The 16,644-nt window shown below is 42.8% G+C and overlaps 1 protein-coding gene across 1 annotated transcript in view; it reads right to left on the reverse strand.

Annotated features, from left to right (window-relative positions):
* Positions 1-1,393: 1,393 nt before the first annotated feature.
* med13b (mediator complex subunit 13b) overlaps positions 1,394-16,644 on the reverse strand; it is a 34,394-nt gene continuing 19,143 nt past the window's right edge. The window contains exons 6-30 of the mRNA XM_057351374.1: positions 15,219-15,413; positions 12,549-12,708; positions 12,325-12,432; positions 11,530-12,222; positions 9,952-10,168; positions 9,824-9,851; positions 9,509-9,630; positions 9,063-9,144; positions 8,564-8,772; positions 8,272-8,471; positions 6,750-7,654; positions 6,233-6,400; positions 5,920-6,143; positions 5,612-5,801; positions 5,163-5,505; positions 4,800-5,010; positions 4,527-4,718; positions 3,983-4,206; positions 3,751-3,893; positions 3,510-3,668; positions 3,227-3,373; positions 2,972-3,120; positions 2,669-2,833; positions 2,413-2,513; positions 1,394-2,284 (exon numbers count right to left, since the gene is read on the reverse strand). Of these exons, the coding sequence (XP_057207357.1) occupies positions 2,152-2,284; positions 2,413-2,513; positions 2,669-2,833; positions 2,972-3,120; positions 3,227-3,373; positions 3,510-3,668; positions 3,751-3,893; positions 3,983-4,206; positions 4,527-4,718; positions 4,800-5,010; positions 5,163-5,505; positions 5,612-5,801; positions 5,920-6,143; positions 6,233-6,400; positions 6,750-7,654; positions 8,272-8,471; positions 8,564-8,772; positions 9,063-9,144; positions 9,509-9,630; positions 9,824-9,851; positions 9,952-10,168; positions 11,530-12,222; positions 12,325-12,432; positions 12,549-12,708; positions 15,219-15,413 (5,468 nt within the window). The 3' untranslated portion in view covers positions 1,394-2,151. The remainder of the gene's footprint in view (positions 2,285-2,412; positions 2,514-2,668; positions 2,834-2,971; positions 3,121-3,226; positions 3,374-3,509; positions 3,669-3,750; positions 3,894-3,982; positions 4,207-4,526; positions 4,719-4,799; positions 5,011-5,162; positions 5,506-5,611; positions 5,802-5,919; positions 6,144-6,232; positions 6,401-6,749; positions 7,655-8,271; positions 8,472-8,563; positions 8,773-9,062; positions 9,145-9,508; positions 9,631-9,823; positions 9,852-9,951; positions 10,169-11,529; positions 12,223-12,324; positions 12,433-12,548; positions 12,709-15,218; positions 15,414-16,644) is intronic.

Consider the following 16,644-nt stretch of genomic DNA (forward strand, 5'->3'; position numbering starts at 1 on the left):
AGGTTTTGTTCAAGCGGTTCTGGATGTGTGAGCAACATGGCGTCGATATCCGGCGTCCTCTCGGGTCGTCTCAATTGTCAGAAGTCCGTTAGAAAATGGTGCACTCGACTGATGAAATCAGAAAATGACACGGCCATTAAAGATGTCGAAGGACAGTTTGAGTGCAAAAGTGGTTATTAAAATATGAATGTGAAAATAAACAAAAAGTAGGTTGATATGTATTAAAAAACACACAAGAAATGTAAATAAAAACGTGTAATACCTTCATGGGACTGAGTAGGATACGTGCTTCGGGTACGCCATTAATGAAAGCACAACAGCTCCACCTGCTGGCAACATACATTTGGTTACACTGGTAGAAAATCACGACAGAGGTTACCATTGTATTTACAGTAGCCTATATATATATATATATATATACCATTGAATTGGACATTTTAAGTTCCCTTGAGAAAATTAATATTTTTATTTGCTATTATGTCACATAGTAACTATAGTTAACTTTAGCCGATAAATATTACTGTAAATATATAGTTATTAAAATATAGTTTTATAATTTCAAATAATATCAAATTAGCGAACTACTTTGGCCGGAAACGATGGTTACCATGATCCTTTTTTTGGAATTCATGCCGCGTTCCAGACACCTCGGATATTTCCCCCCTCGAACCCAAAAATAAGGACTGGAATATGTAACTTCAAAAGCATTTAGTAATAGCAAAATATTAATACTAATGAAGTAATCAGTTATATTAAAACATAAAAAATAACATTAAAAAAGCGCCGTTACAAAAATTACTTTCGGGTTGAGGAGGGAAATATCCTAAATCCGAGGTGTTCCCAGCATAAGTGCAAATCGCTTGAAAATATATTTACAAACAAACGCCTATAGGAACATCTTCCTTAACAATTAAAAATAGCCAAATCAAAATATTTTGAAACTTATCAAGATGGAGGTATTTTACCCGCGAGCGCTACCAAGTTACGTGAACTAGCAGTAGTGACTGTGTGCTGTTGACAGAAACAACAACGGAAGGAGAAATAAATGACATATCTCCAGGGGCAATGTCAGTTATAGTGATAATAGGAGGGACCTCAATGAACAATAACAATGCTATCAGCACAGTTCAAGTGCTAATGTTGTTCATCCAACTTCAGCTCCGTCAAAGAAATGATCAGATATGCAAAGAAGCCGGAAGCACAAGCCTGATGAGAAGAGCAGCATGCCATTTCACAGAGTCTTGAGCAGAATAAATGCACAGCAACATCTCCCTCGAGGGCTTATCACACCTTGAGAATATGATGAAACCTCCTGCAATATGGTGGCTCATTTTTTTCCACTGGTTATTTGCTCAAAATCAAGCAAGTTGTGTCATGACGAGTACAGGTTTCAAGTTTTACACACTTTATTCCTAAAACATCGGCTGCACCATCCATAGCGGCACACGATTGTATGTACACATTTATATATATATATACACACACACACAACTCTCTAAATCTGTGATATAAAATATATATTCCGACAATGTACCTCTTGTCCTCTTATTTGAACACATTAAATCGCTGTACAGTAATTCTGTAGCTACAGCCTTAAAAGTCCCCACCACACAAAGGTAAGAACATGATCTCATGTATACTTCATCTGTACACTGTGACAGTAAAAATCGTGGAGAAAATATTTCTCTAAATATTCCTCTAAAAGCAAACCTACAGCAAATTCACTTGTCGGTTCTGTAAGTAAGACAATTACATACATGACAAACCATTTTCATTTCATTAGGAAAGGTAATACATGCCTTCCCGCATTTATATAATATAAAAGCTTAAGAAATTACACATTTAAAAAGTTACAATAAATAAGATATACGCAGGCATTTCAACTGGATAAAACCCGACCTGAACTGCACGTTCAGTCTTTGAACGGGGACGTTTAAGTTCATTCTGATGCACTAGTTCCTCGTCCTCCAGTTGTTGTGAGATGGACACTTGGCATAAACTGGGCAGCCTGGCGTTGCCATAAGTGCGCTGTACGATTGGTTGGTTTGTCCAGCCGTGTCCACAGCTTGGAGGCCTGTGGCGGCAGTGCAGTAATGTGGTCTCTCTGTTGTGAAAATCCAACAGGCAGCGTTTGTGCAGAACCCTTGTTTGTTAGAGCATGTTCATAATGAAATTGTACATTTGGTTGAGCACAACGAAGTGCACAGGCAGACAAGAGCGCCGGTCCTGAGTTGCTGGGTCACAGGTCAGCCATGACAGGGCGTTGTACTGCTCCAGCACAAATCTGTGAAAACAATGGACAGATGTTTGCTGTGATGTGTCAGCTGCCGTATCATTCAACATCAAATACGGTTTAGCTAACACGATCAAGGTGTAGAGCTGAGAAAAGATTTAAATGGATCTGGTTGATACCTGAGCACGTCTGAGGTATGACTGGAGTCCAAAGGGTGAGTGTGTTTACTGTGCAGCAGCTCATCTGACTGCACTGATGAAACATTAAGGTGCAGAGAAGCCTGAGAGGAAGACAGAGGGACACGTTCATTAGATACGACCTCTGCAGTGATCACATTAGCTTTATTGTCCAAAACACAATTCACAATACTAGCCGAAATGTAATCTCTCTGGAGGGACATCATATTCTGGAGAGGATGTTTACTTGAAAGCTCACCTTCAGAAACAGAGGACATTGGTTTTTTGCTTGCGGACAGGAGGACCAGAACCAGTCAGGCAGTGGACCAGCTTTAGCCGTGGAGACCAAGTATCCCAGAGCCATGGGCTGCTGCAGGATGTTGGGAGACTCATCGTGAGACTCCATCCTGTCTGTGCTCTGACCCTGCGCATGGGACAAAGAGTGAATTTTTCTCATCACTTAACATTTAAAAAAATATTGCTGTTTGTTAAAACATCCTGATCATCTCTGCACACCGACATCAGATCAAACAATAGTTTGCAAGAGGACAGATGGTTTTACCTTGCTTCCATCTCCTCCGTGGTGGTAGTGTGAGCCTGGTGAATGCACTGGGGAGGTGCTGGGTGAATTACGCATTATGTTGATGAGGTCAGGATCAACCAGGTCGTTGTCTGACAGCAGATCATCCAGGAGCCCATCCATCTGAACATCTGAAAACAAAAATGTGAGATTATTTGATCTATTAGAAGCTATTACACATTTCAGTCAATATAGACGGAAGATTGATCTGCATGAGATGTTTTGAGAATGACTAACCGTTGCTGGGATTGAAGGCCTGGAGCCCAGCAGACGTGGGGAACACCAGGATGTGAGTGCAGGAGGTGTCCTGAGGAGTGTTTAACTGAGACGTCTGCATGTTCAGGGTTGTGCTGCGACCAAACACGGAGCCTGTGGACACCGAGTCTGTAGAGAAAAGACAGAAAAGATGGTAATTGTTTGTTTGGAAACATAACTTCCATAACTTCCTTGCTGTCTATTGACTGCACATCACAACCTCAACGTATTTTTGAAGGCAACATAATCAATCCCGATGAATTACCTGGCATGATGACAAAAGAAGCCTGGGGCTCCATGGCGACTAGACAGGTACTGAGGATGCTGGGACTGTCAGCGGCGGAGATACCGCACATCCTACACATTTCCTTCAGTCGTCTGCTGAGAGACTGCAAGTTCTGCCTAGTCACCAAAATACTCCAATCTGATTGGGGCAAAACCAGAATTTAGATCCATAGGCAAGATCCCAAAATCGTTCAAATCATAAAACTCGAAACCAAACTTACCACGTAACTCCCCGTGACCTATCCTTCCAAGCCGGCCAATCACAATACGCCACGGCAGTGAGGTCATCTGCACAAGCCCGAGACACCACTCCCAAAGTTTCTGAAGGCCCAGTCGTCGTGCAGAACCCTTTTTCCTCCGAGCTCTGTGTGAAAACAAACAGTCACACATGGGCACATGGAGGTCTGAGCTTGAGCAAACCCAAAAAACTCAAAAACTATTTCAAGTTCTTACCTGTTAGGTACGTCAATGCTGATGATGCAAGTTTCCAGCAGTTCTCCATACTGGTCGGTGCATGAGGCCAAGAGCCATCGCTGGTCATGTGACAAGCAGTAGGCAACAAACAGCACGTTGTATTTCTGCGCAGCCTCGCCGAAAGTCTCGCCCAACTCGGTCTGCTTATCTTTCACCGGAGCCAGAACGAACGGCGGCGCGTAGAGATGTAAACACTCTGGTCTCTGAAGAAGGATAATCAAGAGGTCACTGGGATGCGTGATTACAACTGGTAAATCCTACAATATTCTACAGTTAAATATGTAAAAGATGACCTGTAGTCATGTTTTTAGATTTATGCAGCGATTGACCAATCAGAATCAGGTATTTCAGAAAGTTGTATTCACTTTTGTTTATTTGTTTATAAAGACAACAGTCTCCTGCAGTCATTTTCTCATGCAGTAATTTTTGTGACTGTCGGACATCAACTTCTCACATTAATTGCCTCATCATCAAGATGCCATGATGTCGTAATGAATCCCTAGTTATGAATATCTCACTATACCTCTGGTCTTTGTAGTGCAGTGTCAATGGCCAGGCCGGGGCCGAAGCCTGTTAGCGTTTTGACATTAGTAGAGGTCGGCAGACGGCGTCTGCACTGAGTGTAAACCGAGAAAGCCAAAGACTTCAGATGTTGCGCGTAGATGTGGCGCTCCTCACTCCAGACCGGCTGCAGCAAGAACTGGCTGGGTATTATCTGGTACAAGACAAATGGAGGATGTTAAGAACCAAGCAAAACTTTAATTTTCTATGTAAAACTACCAAAATAATGACTTACTTGCACATAAATGGCATTCCTGATGTGAGGAGGGAGCGACTGAAGCATTTCTAAATAACAGCGGAGGAGCCCCAGGGTCCAAATGCTGGAACTGGTTCCTGTGTCCTCGTAACTGAAGGGGTTTACTATGTAGATCACTATGGAAGGAGGGTAGGTGACGGCATGGGAGTCTCCATCAGTCGGCACACCCACCTTCTCTCGTTCCATCGTGCTGTAAACAAATCACGAGGAAGAAAATAGCTCAATGGACTAAGATCAGGTGTGAGCGATAGATCAAATTTATGTTATGTTACTGTATATGCTGTTAATATTCAGGGTATTTACATAAATGAGTTTACATTTTTCAAATTAAAACTGCTGTACCTCTCAGCAGGCTCAGACTGGACCTGAGGTTGGCCGGCGGTTGATGTTCCATCTCCTAGAGGCCCTGCGTTCTGAGCGCTGCTCTGCTGGCTGGACTGCAAGCCCTGAGCCCCAAAGGGAGGGATGGAATTGGGTTTGACAGACGGCAAGATGCCGATGCCCTGAGAGCACGAAGAGGAGGAGGATGTGGTGGTACTGTTGTTTGTGTTGGAGGTGCTGTTGGTGGAGGGGGCGGTGGAGGGGGCTGTGCTGTTCTGAGCAGCTGCGTTGGGGTTGCAGGAGCTGTTAGGGTTTCGCTGAGTTAGCAGTGAGCTGTCTAAAGACTGGCCTGCCAGATGTGAAGCTAAAAAGAAGAAGAAATAATTACAGAATCGTACGGCAAACTTCAATCCATTTACTTGTTTGCATGACACCGGAGGACAGAAATTAGCTTAGTCCTCGAAACATACCCAAATCGTTCCGGCACACTTGAGAGTAGAGTCTGAGCTTGGTGAAGGCTTCGCTGCTGCTGTTGACGATTTTTGGGAGCCAGTCATTGAGAGGCTGATCTGTCAGAGGTTTCGATGCAGTATCGTTCACGGTAACGATGCCATCGGCATATATCTTGGAGATGGGCCTGTGCTGACCGAGTCGACAGGACTGCAAAACAATAAATATCTCTCAAGCAATGATTTCTGTTTGTATGCACAAATACATGATGTTAGCAAATGACACCAAGTGTGAGTTGAGAGAAACCAGTTTATCAGTGTGTCCTAACCTCATACACAGCAGTCAAGTCTCTGAAGAATGTCCTGGCTCCATTCAGCAAAGCCTCATTGTCAGGACACACCACCATATATCCGATGTCCCGCTGGGAGCTGTACGGGTCCAGCAGAAGCTTCTCCCAGTAAGGCAGAGCGAAAGGCGACATCACCACAAAATCATACTCGTAACCCACCAGTAAGGTAGGGATGGGAAGAGGCTCTGGAGATTCGTCCGTCCCTGGGACATGAGAATTGTTCAAATAGTCAGCAAAAACGATCATAGGCAAATAACGACAAAGTATGCAAAGTATGTCTATTTATGCTTACCGTAAGACCCCCTGCCAGCCATCTTGTGGAACTGCTGCCAGGTGAGGGGGCCCTGGACCCCCCAAGAACGCACAGACCTCTTCTTCTGAATGGCATCTTGTAATACAGGTTGCAGTGACAACAGCATCCTGAGCACATCTTGGGAGAACAGCATGCTCATATCGAAAGCTGAAAGAACAACAAGATTAACGTGATTGCAAACGTTGTGGAGAGATCTTTCGTCAAACAGATTTATCACTGCAAAACAGTGAAATGCAGTTGGTTTATAGGTAGAACCAGACCGATAATTTATTATCCCTCATGTCATTTCAAACCTGTGTGACTTTCTTCTGCAGAACACAAAAGAAGATATTTTTAAGAAAGTTGGTAACCGAACATCATGGGCCCCCATTGACATCCATTGTACGGACACAAAACCACAGAGACATTTCTCAAAATATCTTCTTTTGTGTTCCACAATATATACTTAAATCATTAAACATGAAAATGTTAAAGTCAACATGAGAAGTAGTCTTACCGCCACGTTTGGCCCACTGATGTAAACTAGTGCTCTTGACCAGCTTCTCATCGACCTTCCCTCCAGACATGTTGTCCATGAACTGCCTGCCGTGCTCTAGAGCCAGGTAGCAGTCGCTATAATAGTCCCTCTCCTCCAGACGCATGGGGAGCTTGTGGCTGGTGCTTAGATGATCAGGTCTGATGATGGGGGAGAAAGGGTTAGTGCACAGATCCTTCAGCAAAAGGACGAGATCATCCGGAACCTGCTCTTTAAGGGCCGCCCCTTTATGAAGTGAGGCTGATCGCACAGCCTCGAAGTGATTCTCCGCATCCCGTCCGGCGTCCGAACCCCGCCCCACGATGTCCAGCTCATCCTCCAGGAATAGCCCAGAGCCGTTGCCATAGCGACGGTTCATAACAGCGCTAAAGCCGCAGGAGCATGCTTCCATGCTGGAGTATTGCGAATCCATGTTGGGATCGCTGATGTAGACGCCCACGTCGGCTCCTGTGATGTTCATGTTACAGACGCAAATGCAACAGCTGTCAAAGTTACAGTCCTTGAAGAGGTTCATGACCGACTCGGAGAGGATCAGGGTGACGTACAGGCTGTGCGCTTCCGGGATGGAGGGCACTGTGGCGGGTTCCACAGAGTTTAGGGGTCTGCAGGTTGAGGGCGTAGAGGCGGGCGAATAGAGGTCGGAGTTCTCGTATTTAAGTGAGCCCTGGACGCTGGCGGGGCCTCTGGGGGTACGAGGGGTCCGGGGCGTCCGTGGTGTTGGGGCAGAGAATCGAGGGGTGGCGGGGGAGGGCAGGATGCCGGCGCCGCTGTTGCTGGGTGGGGCGCTGTTGGACATGAAGGTGTTTTGTGTATGAGGGGTGCAGCTTTGGTCCTGCTCAACTGCGCTTCCGACACTAGGGACGTTACTGTCGAAGAAGAGAAACCGTCAGATATAGTGGACCCAATAAGTATTTGGATATGTACGTCACGCTTAAAAACACCAATGCATTAGAAAAATAGGACAGAAGTATATAATATATATATTATAAGTGAAAAATGACTAGTAAAAGAAAACTTAGCTTTAAAAATTTGCTTCTAAAACTCTTATTCATATATTAATACAGATGCAGATAAGAATTCTGATGGATCAACGTTGTGGACATTTACCTCAATTAAGTCTGCACTATCATTAATATTGAACGGCTATTTTGGGCTGGCAGCTGCTTGGACCACAAACAGCAAAGGATGTTCTGTGCTTGTTAAAAACCTGACCCACTTACTTCAACCACCACCTGCTACATACACTCCCATCCCATCCCAAATTAGGCAAATAAATCTTTTTAAAAGCCTTTTAGGCAAGACAACGAAAGCTTGAATTAATCAATGCTTGTAATTTGTTTGTTATCGCATAGCATTCACTCTCTTTGTATTCATGCATTGCAAACTAAGTACAAAAGTAAATAAGGCATTCAGAGAAACAGGCTAAAAACCAGCGAGGAAGAATCATCCCACACAAGGAAAAAAGAACTCTTGGCTAGCATACCTGTCCTTGTTGAGGAAGGTCATGGCTGCCATTGGCTGAATCATCTCCAGTTTGCCGACTGTCCAGCTGGGCTGGTAAACGCACTCCTCTGGAAGCTTGATGGGAAGCAGACACTGGCTGGGCAGAGTCTTCAGCGGGGCATACAGGGAGCAGCCGATAAAAGCTTGGCAGGACTCTGCCTTGAACACGTACGAGTAGTCCTGCAAACGAGCAAGTGGAACCAGTCGAGTCACATACCATGCAAATTCAAAGAGAAACTTCTGGGAAATTGTAGCAGTTAAATAAGCTCTACCCTTATCTCTGAGGGTTTGGGACTACAGAAACCCTCCTCCACCTCCATCTTGAAGTTGCTGCCGATGGCCGTCCCATCCATCGAAGACAGCCCGGCTACCGACTCCATGTTGCCGTATTCTTTACTGCCCATGTTCATGGGAGAGTAGCCCATGATGTGCTGCTCCAGTGATGGAGGGGTTGGAAACATCTGGTGCAGGTCTGCAGAGCCTAGATCAACAAACAAGCACACTGAAGGAACACGATTTTGGCACCGTATACAGAAAATAGGTAACAGATGCTCGCATTGCCATTAAGAAAATCTTGTGCAGCGTGTTAGCTCATGTAGTTCTTGGAATCATGTCCACTATAGTGGTAACGCCATAAGCATTCCAGTATGAATTACAATGAACCTACACATTGTAAAGTGTCACGCTCACACATTTCCAATAACAACACTTATTAGAACAGATCACATATATAACACAAAATTTGCAGGGGTGGTGATGTAGGGTACGTACAAGGCAGGGGGTCTGGCGCCGCGGGTTTAGCTTCTTTCCCACCAAACTTCTCTGTTCTACCAGCGGCTCTTTTGGATCCAGGCTGTGAGGAGCAAGACAAAAACAGGCTGCTAATTTTAATTGCTGTACTATTTCCCGAGTTCAGCAAATAAAGTACTTTATGACCACCTAAGAGTTTTTCTAATGAGGCAGGAGACAAGAGATCCAAGAACAAAGTGAGAAGAACCAACTACTGTGTTTCTTAATTAACCGCAGAGATGTACACCACTGTTTCCAGCAGATTCATCACTGTTACGACCTTAGAGAATGCGGTTAATGCTACCAATTTGTAGCATAACACCTACACCTTATTATGTGTATTTATACTTGCATTTAGGAATGTTTGAATGCTTTGTACAGTGTAACAGTGTTTTAAGATATGGAAATCCAGTGTTACGAGTACGAACCGTGAGGTCATCCTCATCTGAGTTGAAGAGGTTGTCCAGGTCATTAATGGACACCACTAGGTCTGTCTCGTGGATCAAACTGGTGGTTGGAAGTGGTTTACTGCCAGCCGAACCTTGGGCATCTGTGTGCCAACAAGCAAAAGGAATTAGGAACCGATTAATGGCTGATATGTCGGTGCATTTCTTCTTTTTTGCAGTTGTCTTAAAAAAAAACTAAAAATGACCAATTAATAATAATATATGAAAAACACAAGAAATCTTTTCTGTCCTTGACTCACAACTTATAAAATCAAAAAAGTTGAATCTTATACTCACCGTCAGATGACAAACTGCCATCATCCCTCTGAAAGTAACAAAATTTTATAATATCAATGATTAACAAAGAAATAAGGACACAAAAACAAGGTACAAGACATAATGTTCTAAGAGCATCACTGCCTGACCTTATTTTTCTTCCCCGCCTCCCTCTCGGCTCCAGGCTTTTTCTCTTTATCGGTGAAGGTGAACTCCTCGTCTCCCTCTACAAAAGCGTACGGATCAGATTCTCTCTCTGGGTCTCTGTCACACACCGCTGCGAAGAGATGCTGATTCTTCTTCTGCTCATACATCTTCACTCGTTCTTCTGCCACCTTCAGAGGTCTCTTTGAGGAGGACATAGTTCTGCGGAAGTCATATATCCAGTTATAGGAAAAGATGGGATTTCAACTGATACACTTGTTGGTTTTTCTATATAAATGTAGATTATTTTTCCAATCGCAGTTACTGAAGATTTTCTTATAACATTTTTTTGTGAGATGTACACTAGTTTCCACTAAGCAGCAGTGTGAAAAGCAAGCACTTTTTCAGAAACTCATCTGGTGTTGACAACAAACCAGAGAAGCAATACGACTTGCAAAAAGGTCAAAGAAATGTTCTCTCTAAGAGCACAACTTGCCATTTACAGTGTTTAGTTAAGATGTTAAAGGGCGGCCTATTTGTCAAGCTTTAGTTAAAAATCCTCCTTTCACAAGGAGTCATGTTGCAAGGTCATGTTTTGAATAGCAAGCTATTCTGCTTACCAAATGACAACTGTTAGAATTAAATTTGTCTAGGCCAGGGGTCGGCAACCCGTGGCTCTTCTGCCCCTCTGCTGTGGCTCCCTGCAGTCTTTATAAGGCCCTGTTTATGCCTGGTATTAAGATGCATTTTGGTCGATCGGATCACAAATGGATGAAAGAGACATACCCGCTGCAGTAATCTGTTTATTTTGTCCACTTTTGACCACATCTGTCCTGATTTCTTCGAATAGACGAAATAAGTGCATGCAATGTACATACAGTATGAGCGCGACCGGACCAGAGATGACAGAAAAAACTTACAGAGAGCAGCGGTTTTATTTCTGCTTTGACAGATGTGAGACAGCGCCAAACATTGTATGCGTGCGTGTGTTAGAAATAGAATGGTGAGAAAACATTCTGCTTGGTACGTTTTTCGTCTTTAAACCAAACTTTTAGGTCTTTAGCCGGCATAGCTTAAATCCTGTCTGGCTAGCGCGCTTCTCATAATTTTTACGCATGATGTCGGTATGCGGTGAGTTGGTGGTCTCTTTTGGCTGTTCAACAAACGCCGTAAAAACATAAGCCAAAACAAAAATTCACAGAAAAAAGCTGAAGTCTAACTAAAGCAGCGCGTGCAACACTGCAACGCTACTCTCCTATTGCAACACTCCCACTTCTTGCCATTGACAAAAATGTATCAATTGTTAACATCTAAATACAATAAAAATCGCAGTATATTGCCACCTAGTGGTGCAGCAGGGTAACTACTACCTTACATGCATAACCTGTGTTATTGTAACTTAAAGGTTACATATATTTTCCAGACAAATTTTATTTGGTGGGAGAGGGTCCAAAATGGCTCTTTTGGTCGCAAAGGCTGCCGACCCCTGGTCTAGGCCAACAAAAACAACATCTTACAAGTAGAAAATACATATTTTTTGCATATAATTACAACACAATTTGTCTGTCACAAAATGTACTTACTCTGTAATGGACACCACTCCATCCTGGTCTCTGTTACCATCCTCAAAATGTGTGACCACAGGAAGATGAGGCGTGTGAAAATCCGCGTTCCTCCCACCAGGCACCTTAAAGTACTTCCAGGGATTATGTGTCGTGTCCTGATTGGGGTTAATGGCGGAGCCCACATACACGGTGGGTTCTAGGGATTCTGGGCATGCAGGCATGTATGGTGGGTGAAGTGGGTCTAGCTGAGAATCATCTGGAGGTTTCTGGGGCACCAGGCAAGGCTCAGAGGAAGGGGGGTAGAAGTGTTGGTGAAGAGGAGGAGAAGTTTTCAAGCTGCTTGCTGCCTCGTCCCCGTGCTCGCAAGGATGAGGGCTGAGCGGCGGAGGCTGAGGGGAACTGGCCATCTCGTCGGTGGAGCCGTGCAGCATCGGGGTCTTGTTGGAGGTGACGTCTGAGTGGTGGAGGTTGGGGTAACGGCTCTCCTCATGGCCTTGTAGACACAACCTGTGAACGTTATCTCCATGCTCAAGGTTCGGCTCTTCACACAGTGAGCTGCGGTGGTGGAAGGGCGTCTGGGGTCTCTTCTGCTGCTTGTCCCCCTTTTCCAGTTTCTCCACCATCTTGTGTTTGGTGGTGGGCTGAGAAGGTTGGCCGGCAGATGGAGGATGCCCTGGGGTGCTACATGCACGCTGCTTCTGGTTTTTAAGCCTGGAGCAAAAAGCAAAGCTTCAAAGTTAACCATCCGGCTCGAATTCGTTCACAGACTCAGTTTACTATGTCACGTGTGGATTTAAGAGTGCTGTGGTGTACCTTGAGCAACTGCACTGCGTCCTTTGAGATGGCTCAATGAATTCCCAAACAGAAGCTTTGTCAGGTTCCTCTTCACATACTGCATTGGACATGGTTGAGAACTTCCTCCTGTAAAAATAAACCATACCAAATACTTGAAACCGATTCTGTTCTCATTCAATAAATATTTCATTAACAGCTCATACGCTATGGATGATAAGTCAAGCTGCGGATTTTATTCATACTTGTTCTGGGCTTGGTTGATATTGCACTCGTGCCAGACTCGCTCCACCATTTGGCTGGCCAGTCGGCGAGGGATCTTCCCTCCGTGATGACTGCTGCTGTCCACGCTAAAGGCTCCGCACATCGCTGAGAATTTCACCCACTTCTGGGCAGGCTGCAGGACTGTGGGGATAAATAAAAGAAACATTACTGCTAATGCCTTTGGTCTGGCGCACAACAGCATTTTGAGAGTGCAAGTGCTTTTAAAGGGATAGTTCACCTAAACCTAAATATTTTGTCATCATTTATTGCCACTTATTTCATTCAAACCTGTATTTGACTCTTTTTTCTGTGAAACACAAAAGAAGATGTTTTGATAAATGTCTTAGTGGTTTTGTGTCAATACAATGGAAGTCAATGGGGTCTAGGGTTGCAAAATTCCAGGAATTTTCAAGGCTGGAAACTTTCCATGGGAATTAATGGGAAAATATGGGAATTAACAGGAATATATGGAAATTTACCAAATTGTAGGTTACCCTATAACAGGGAACTTAAATGTAGTTGAATAAACATATTGCAGATTAATCTAGGTAAAAATAACCAGATTTAATGCAATTTCAGTTGAATTTCTACCCTGCACAATTATCAATCACATCCCCACAGCACACTGCAGGGCTATTGAGACCACACCCCCTACATGCGCTGTGCATTCTTCCATAACATAACACAGATAATTTCTTGAATCCTGCACACAAAATAATGTAAAAAATGTCCATAAATGTTACACAATTTATGTTTAAAACCATGTGCTGTAAGCTATTGTGCAAATTATAGCATTGTAAAAACAAATACACGGACTGAGCAGATATTTATGTGAGAATAAAAAACTGTCTAAAAAAGACCATCCCCCACACACAATCACTTAGAGCATATTTACACCTGGTCACTCATGCGTTTTCTTTTATCGGATAGCTATCCGATCGTGAAAAGATGGATTTAAATCCGATTGCTCAAACCACTTCAGGAGGTGGTCTGGGACGCATTCCAGTCAAAACTGAACAAGTCTAAATGCATCTGGTTGTTGAAACCACATACGTCAGCGCTTTACTCCTCCCAAACGGAAGTGTGTTGCTCGCAAGCTAGTCGCGCCTGAGGCAAATAAACCGATAAAATAGCCAGGAATGGACCCGCCACGAAACGCAGACACTCATTGCAACACGCTGGGGCTGTTTACATGTTGTGTGGTCGTAGACGCGGTTTAGGGTGAGAGCGCTGAGATCTCGCTGTCCTGGAGAACACGACTTTTGGTTATTTTGCAAAGGCATGATGCCACGAGGGCACAAGCTCACGACCGCTTTGGAAGAGAAAACGTTACGATCCGAGTTTTTCATGCCTCATTAGACGCGACAGCATTTGCAGAGTAAATAAATCAAAACAACAGTGCTTGGCATTTCAATTTGGTGGAAATAAAGAGTTAAAATTAGCATTTTGCGCTCGAATAGAAGATCGGATTCATATCCGTTCAGCTGTGACGCATTTATGTAATCCATCGGTTTTAATAAATCAGATAGCTATCCGATCAGAGAAAACGCATGAAGTGACCAGGTGTAAATAGGCTCTTAGTCACCTGGGTGGGAAATCCCCATCTTCCAGACTCTGACTTATGACAGGAATACTGAAGCCACAGTTCTACATTAGAGTTCGAAGATTACATCCATTCAAATAAGTTTTGATATTACTAGGTTAAATATATTTTATCTATGGTATTAAAGTTTAACTAGCAAATAGCAAATGTGTTTATTCAGTAGCTAGCCAGTAAATCAGATATGTTAAATGTAAGCTAGCACTATTTCATTGACAATTTATGAGGCTATCTAACACAAGCTGTGATGCTCTTTCTTCTACTTTATGCTAGCTAGTTTTCTGTCATCATACAGAAGTACAGTAGGCTACTGGTCAGAAGTTTGGATACATTACTGTTCTAAATGATTTTGAAAGAAATCTCTTATTCATCAAGCCTGCTTTTATTTGATCAAAAATACAGAACAAAACAGTAATATTGTAAAACAGAATAGTTTTCCGTTTTAATAATTTAAAATATAATGTATTTCTGTGAGGCAAAGGTGAATTTTCCATACCCATTACGTCCATCTTCAGTGACACATCAATTTTGTGCTACTTAATATATTTTATAATGTGTGATCATTTTTTCTTTTAATAATAAAAAGTATTTGTTATTACTATTTGTATTTTTAAACAATAAAATGAAGGCTTGAATGATGATAACTTAAAATTTGTTTGATTGTTTTCAAACTTTTGACCAGTATTGTATATACTAGGTTATAGTTTGTTTTAGCAAGCATGCAGATTTAGGAATATTTATTCAGCTAAAATACAATTCTAAAATTTTTAAATAATTGTCATAAATTCCCGTAAATTCCTAGTAAATTTCAAACTTGGAATATTTCCAAAATTCCCCAGATGAAGTTCCCATGGAAAGTTTCCAGAAATTTACCGGGAATTTTCCACCCTTGCAACCCTAATGGGGTCCAATTTTGTTTAGTTACAAAGGCTCTTCAAAGGTTCTTCACAGATTTGGAATGACATGAATAAATGATGATAAAAGATTTTTTATTTTTGGGTGGACTAACCACATTTCCTCCTGTACTCAAAGGTAGTGGTGGTGGTGGTACCTGCTTGTGCCTCTTCAGGTGAGGTGGGAGGAGTCAGGGTAACTGAAGAGATAGCAGTATCTCCGTGGACCACATGACAGTGCTGACCTCCGGAGTAAGAGCCTGAAGAGTTGGAGGAGTTCACTGTAGCCACAACTGGGATGTCAGACTGAGCCACCAGCACCAGGCTGGCAGGGTACACCATCCTCACTCCAGCTGCATCACCAACACAAACGGTTACACTCAAGACAATTCAAGTCACTTTATTTATATAGCGCTTTTTACAATTTTCATTGTTACAAAGCAGCTGTACATGAGACATACTGACTATACGCAAAACATTTAAAGTTATACATGTAAAAACAAGAAAAAGGTGAAAACACAGAAGACAGACACACCCACATACAAAACACTCCACACACACAATATGCACACGTACTAACACACATAGACATAGACACACACACACACACACAAATGCGCACACACACGGACGCTAGTGCTGGGCGGTATGACCAAAAATTAATACAACAGTGTTTTCCAGATTTATACTGGTTTCCCAGTACATGGTGGTATTTTTTTTACCACAATTTTCTACTGATTGAGAGAGGAAATAGTGCTGTTGATTGACTTAAAATGCCCTTTTATACTGTCATGGTGACAGTATCCCCTATAATAACTGTGAAGTTTAGACATCTTTAACAACTGAATAGCATGCGAAGGTAACTTGCATACATAATATTTAAGCAAATAAATAGAGAACAGGGCTCGAAATTAACTTTTTTCCTTGGAAGCACTGGTGCTCCCAACTTCAAGAGTTAGGACCATCCACCCAAAAATTAATAGTTGAATAGTTGAAAACTATAGTAACAATTGTACCATTACAACATGCATGTGATGTCTGTTGTGTTTTACATAGTTACAATGGCTTCATGTTTTCCTGAAATCATATTTTTTAATCATAAACAAAGGCTTAAATTAGATATGTGAGAGGAAAGCGATCGCATCATGCTGTCAATCTTCCTCTACTGACCCTTATTTCTTATCATAGCATATAGAGAAACAGTTAAACTAAAAACACATCATTTTATATGCTTATATTGAGCAGATATGAGGGGAACACAATCGTTTTTTGAAAATGTTTGTTGGTGAGTATATTTAATATAACGTAATGCGAACTTGCAATTGCTACTTGTGCTGCTGTTCAGCCGCGAGGTCCGCGCTCCCATTGCGACGGGAAAGAAATATGTTACCGCTCATGCGCGAGACGCACGCAAACATCCAAACGCCTCCATTTAGCGCATGTTTATATAGAAAATTATGATAAGGTAGTGACGCGGCATAAAAAAAGACTCATTCTGTGTGAATGGCTGGTCACAGTGTAACAGTGAAAAGGGACCCCACTGAAACAGTGTTGCGCTGTGCCGCGTTCAGCACGTTGTTTAAG

The sequence above is a fragment of the Triplophysa rosa genome, linkage group LG14 (assembly GCF_024868665.1).
Source record: "Triplophysa rosa linkage group LG14, Trosa_1v2, whole genome shotgun sequence".
Taxonomy (NCBI): Eukaryota; Metazoa; Chordata; class Actinopteri; order Cypriniformes; family Nemacheilidae; genus Triplophysa; species Triplophysa rosa.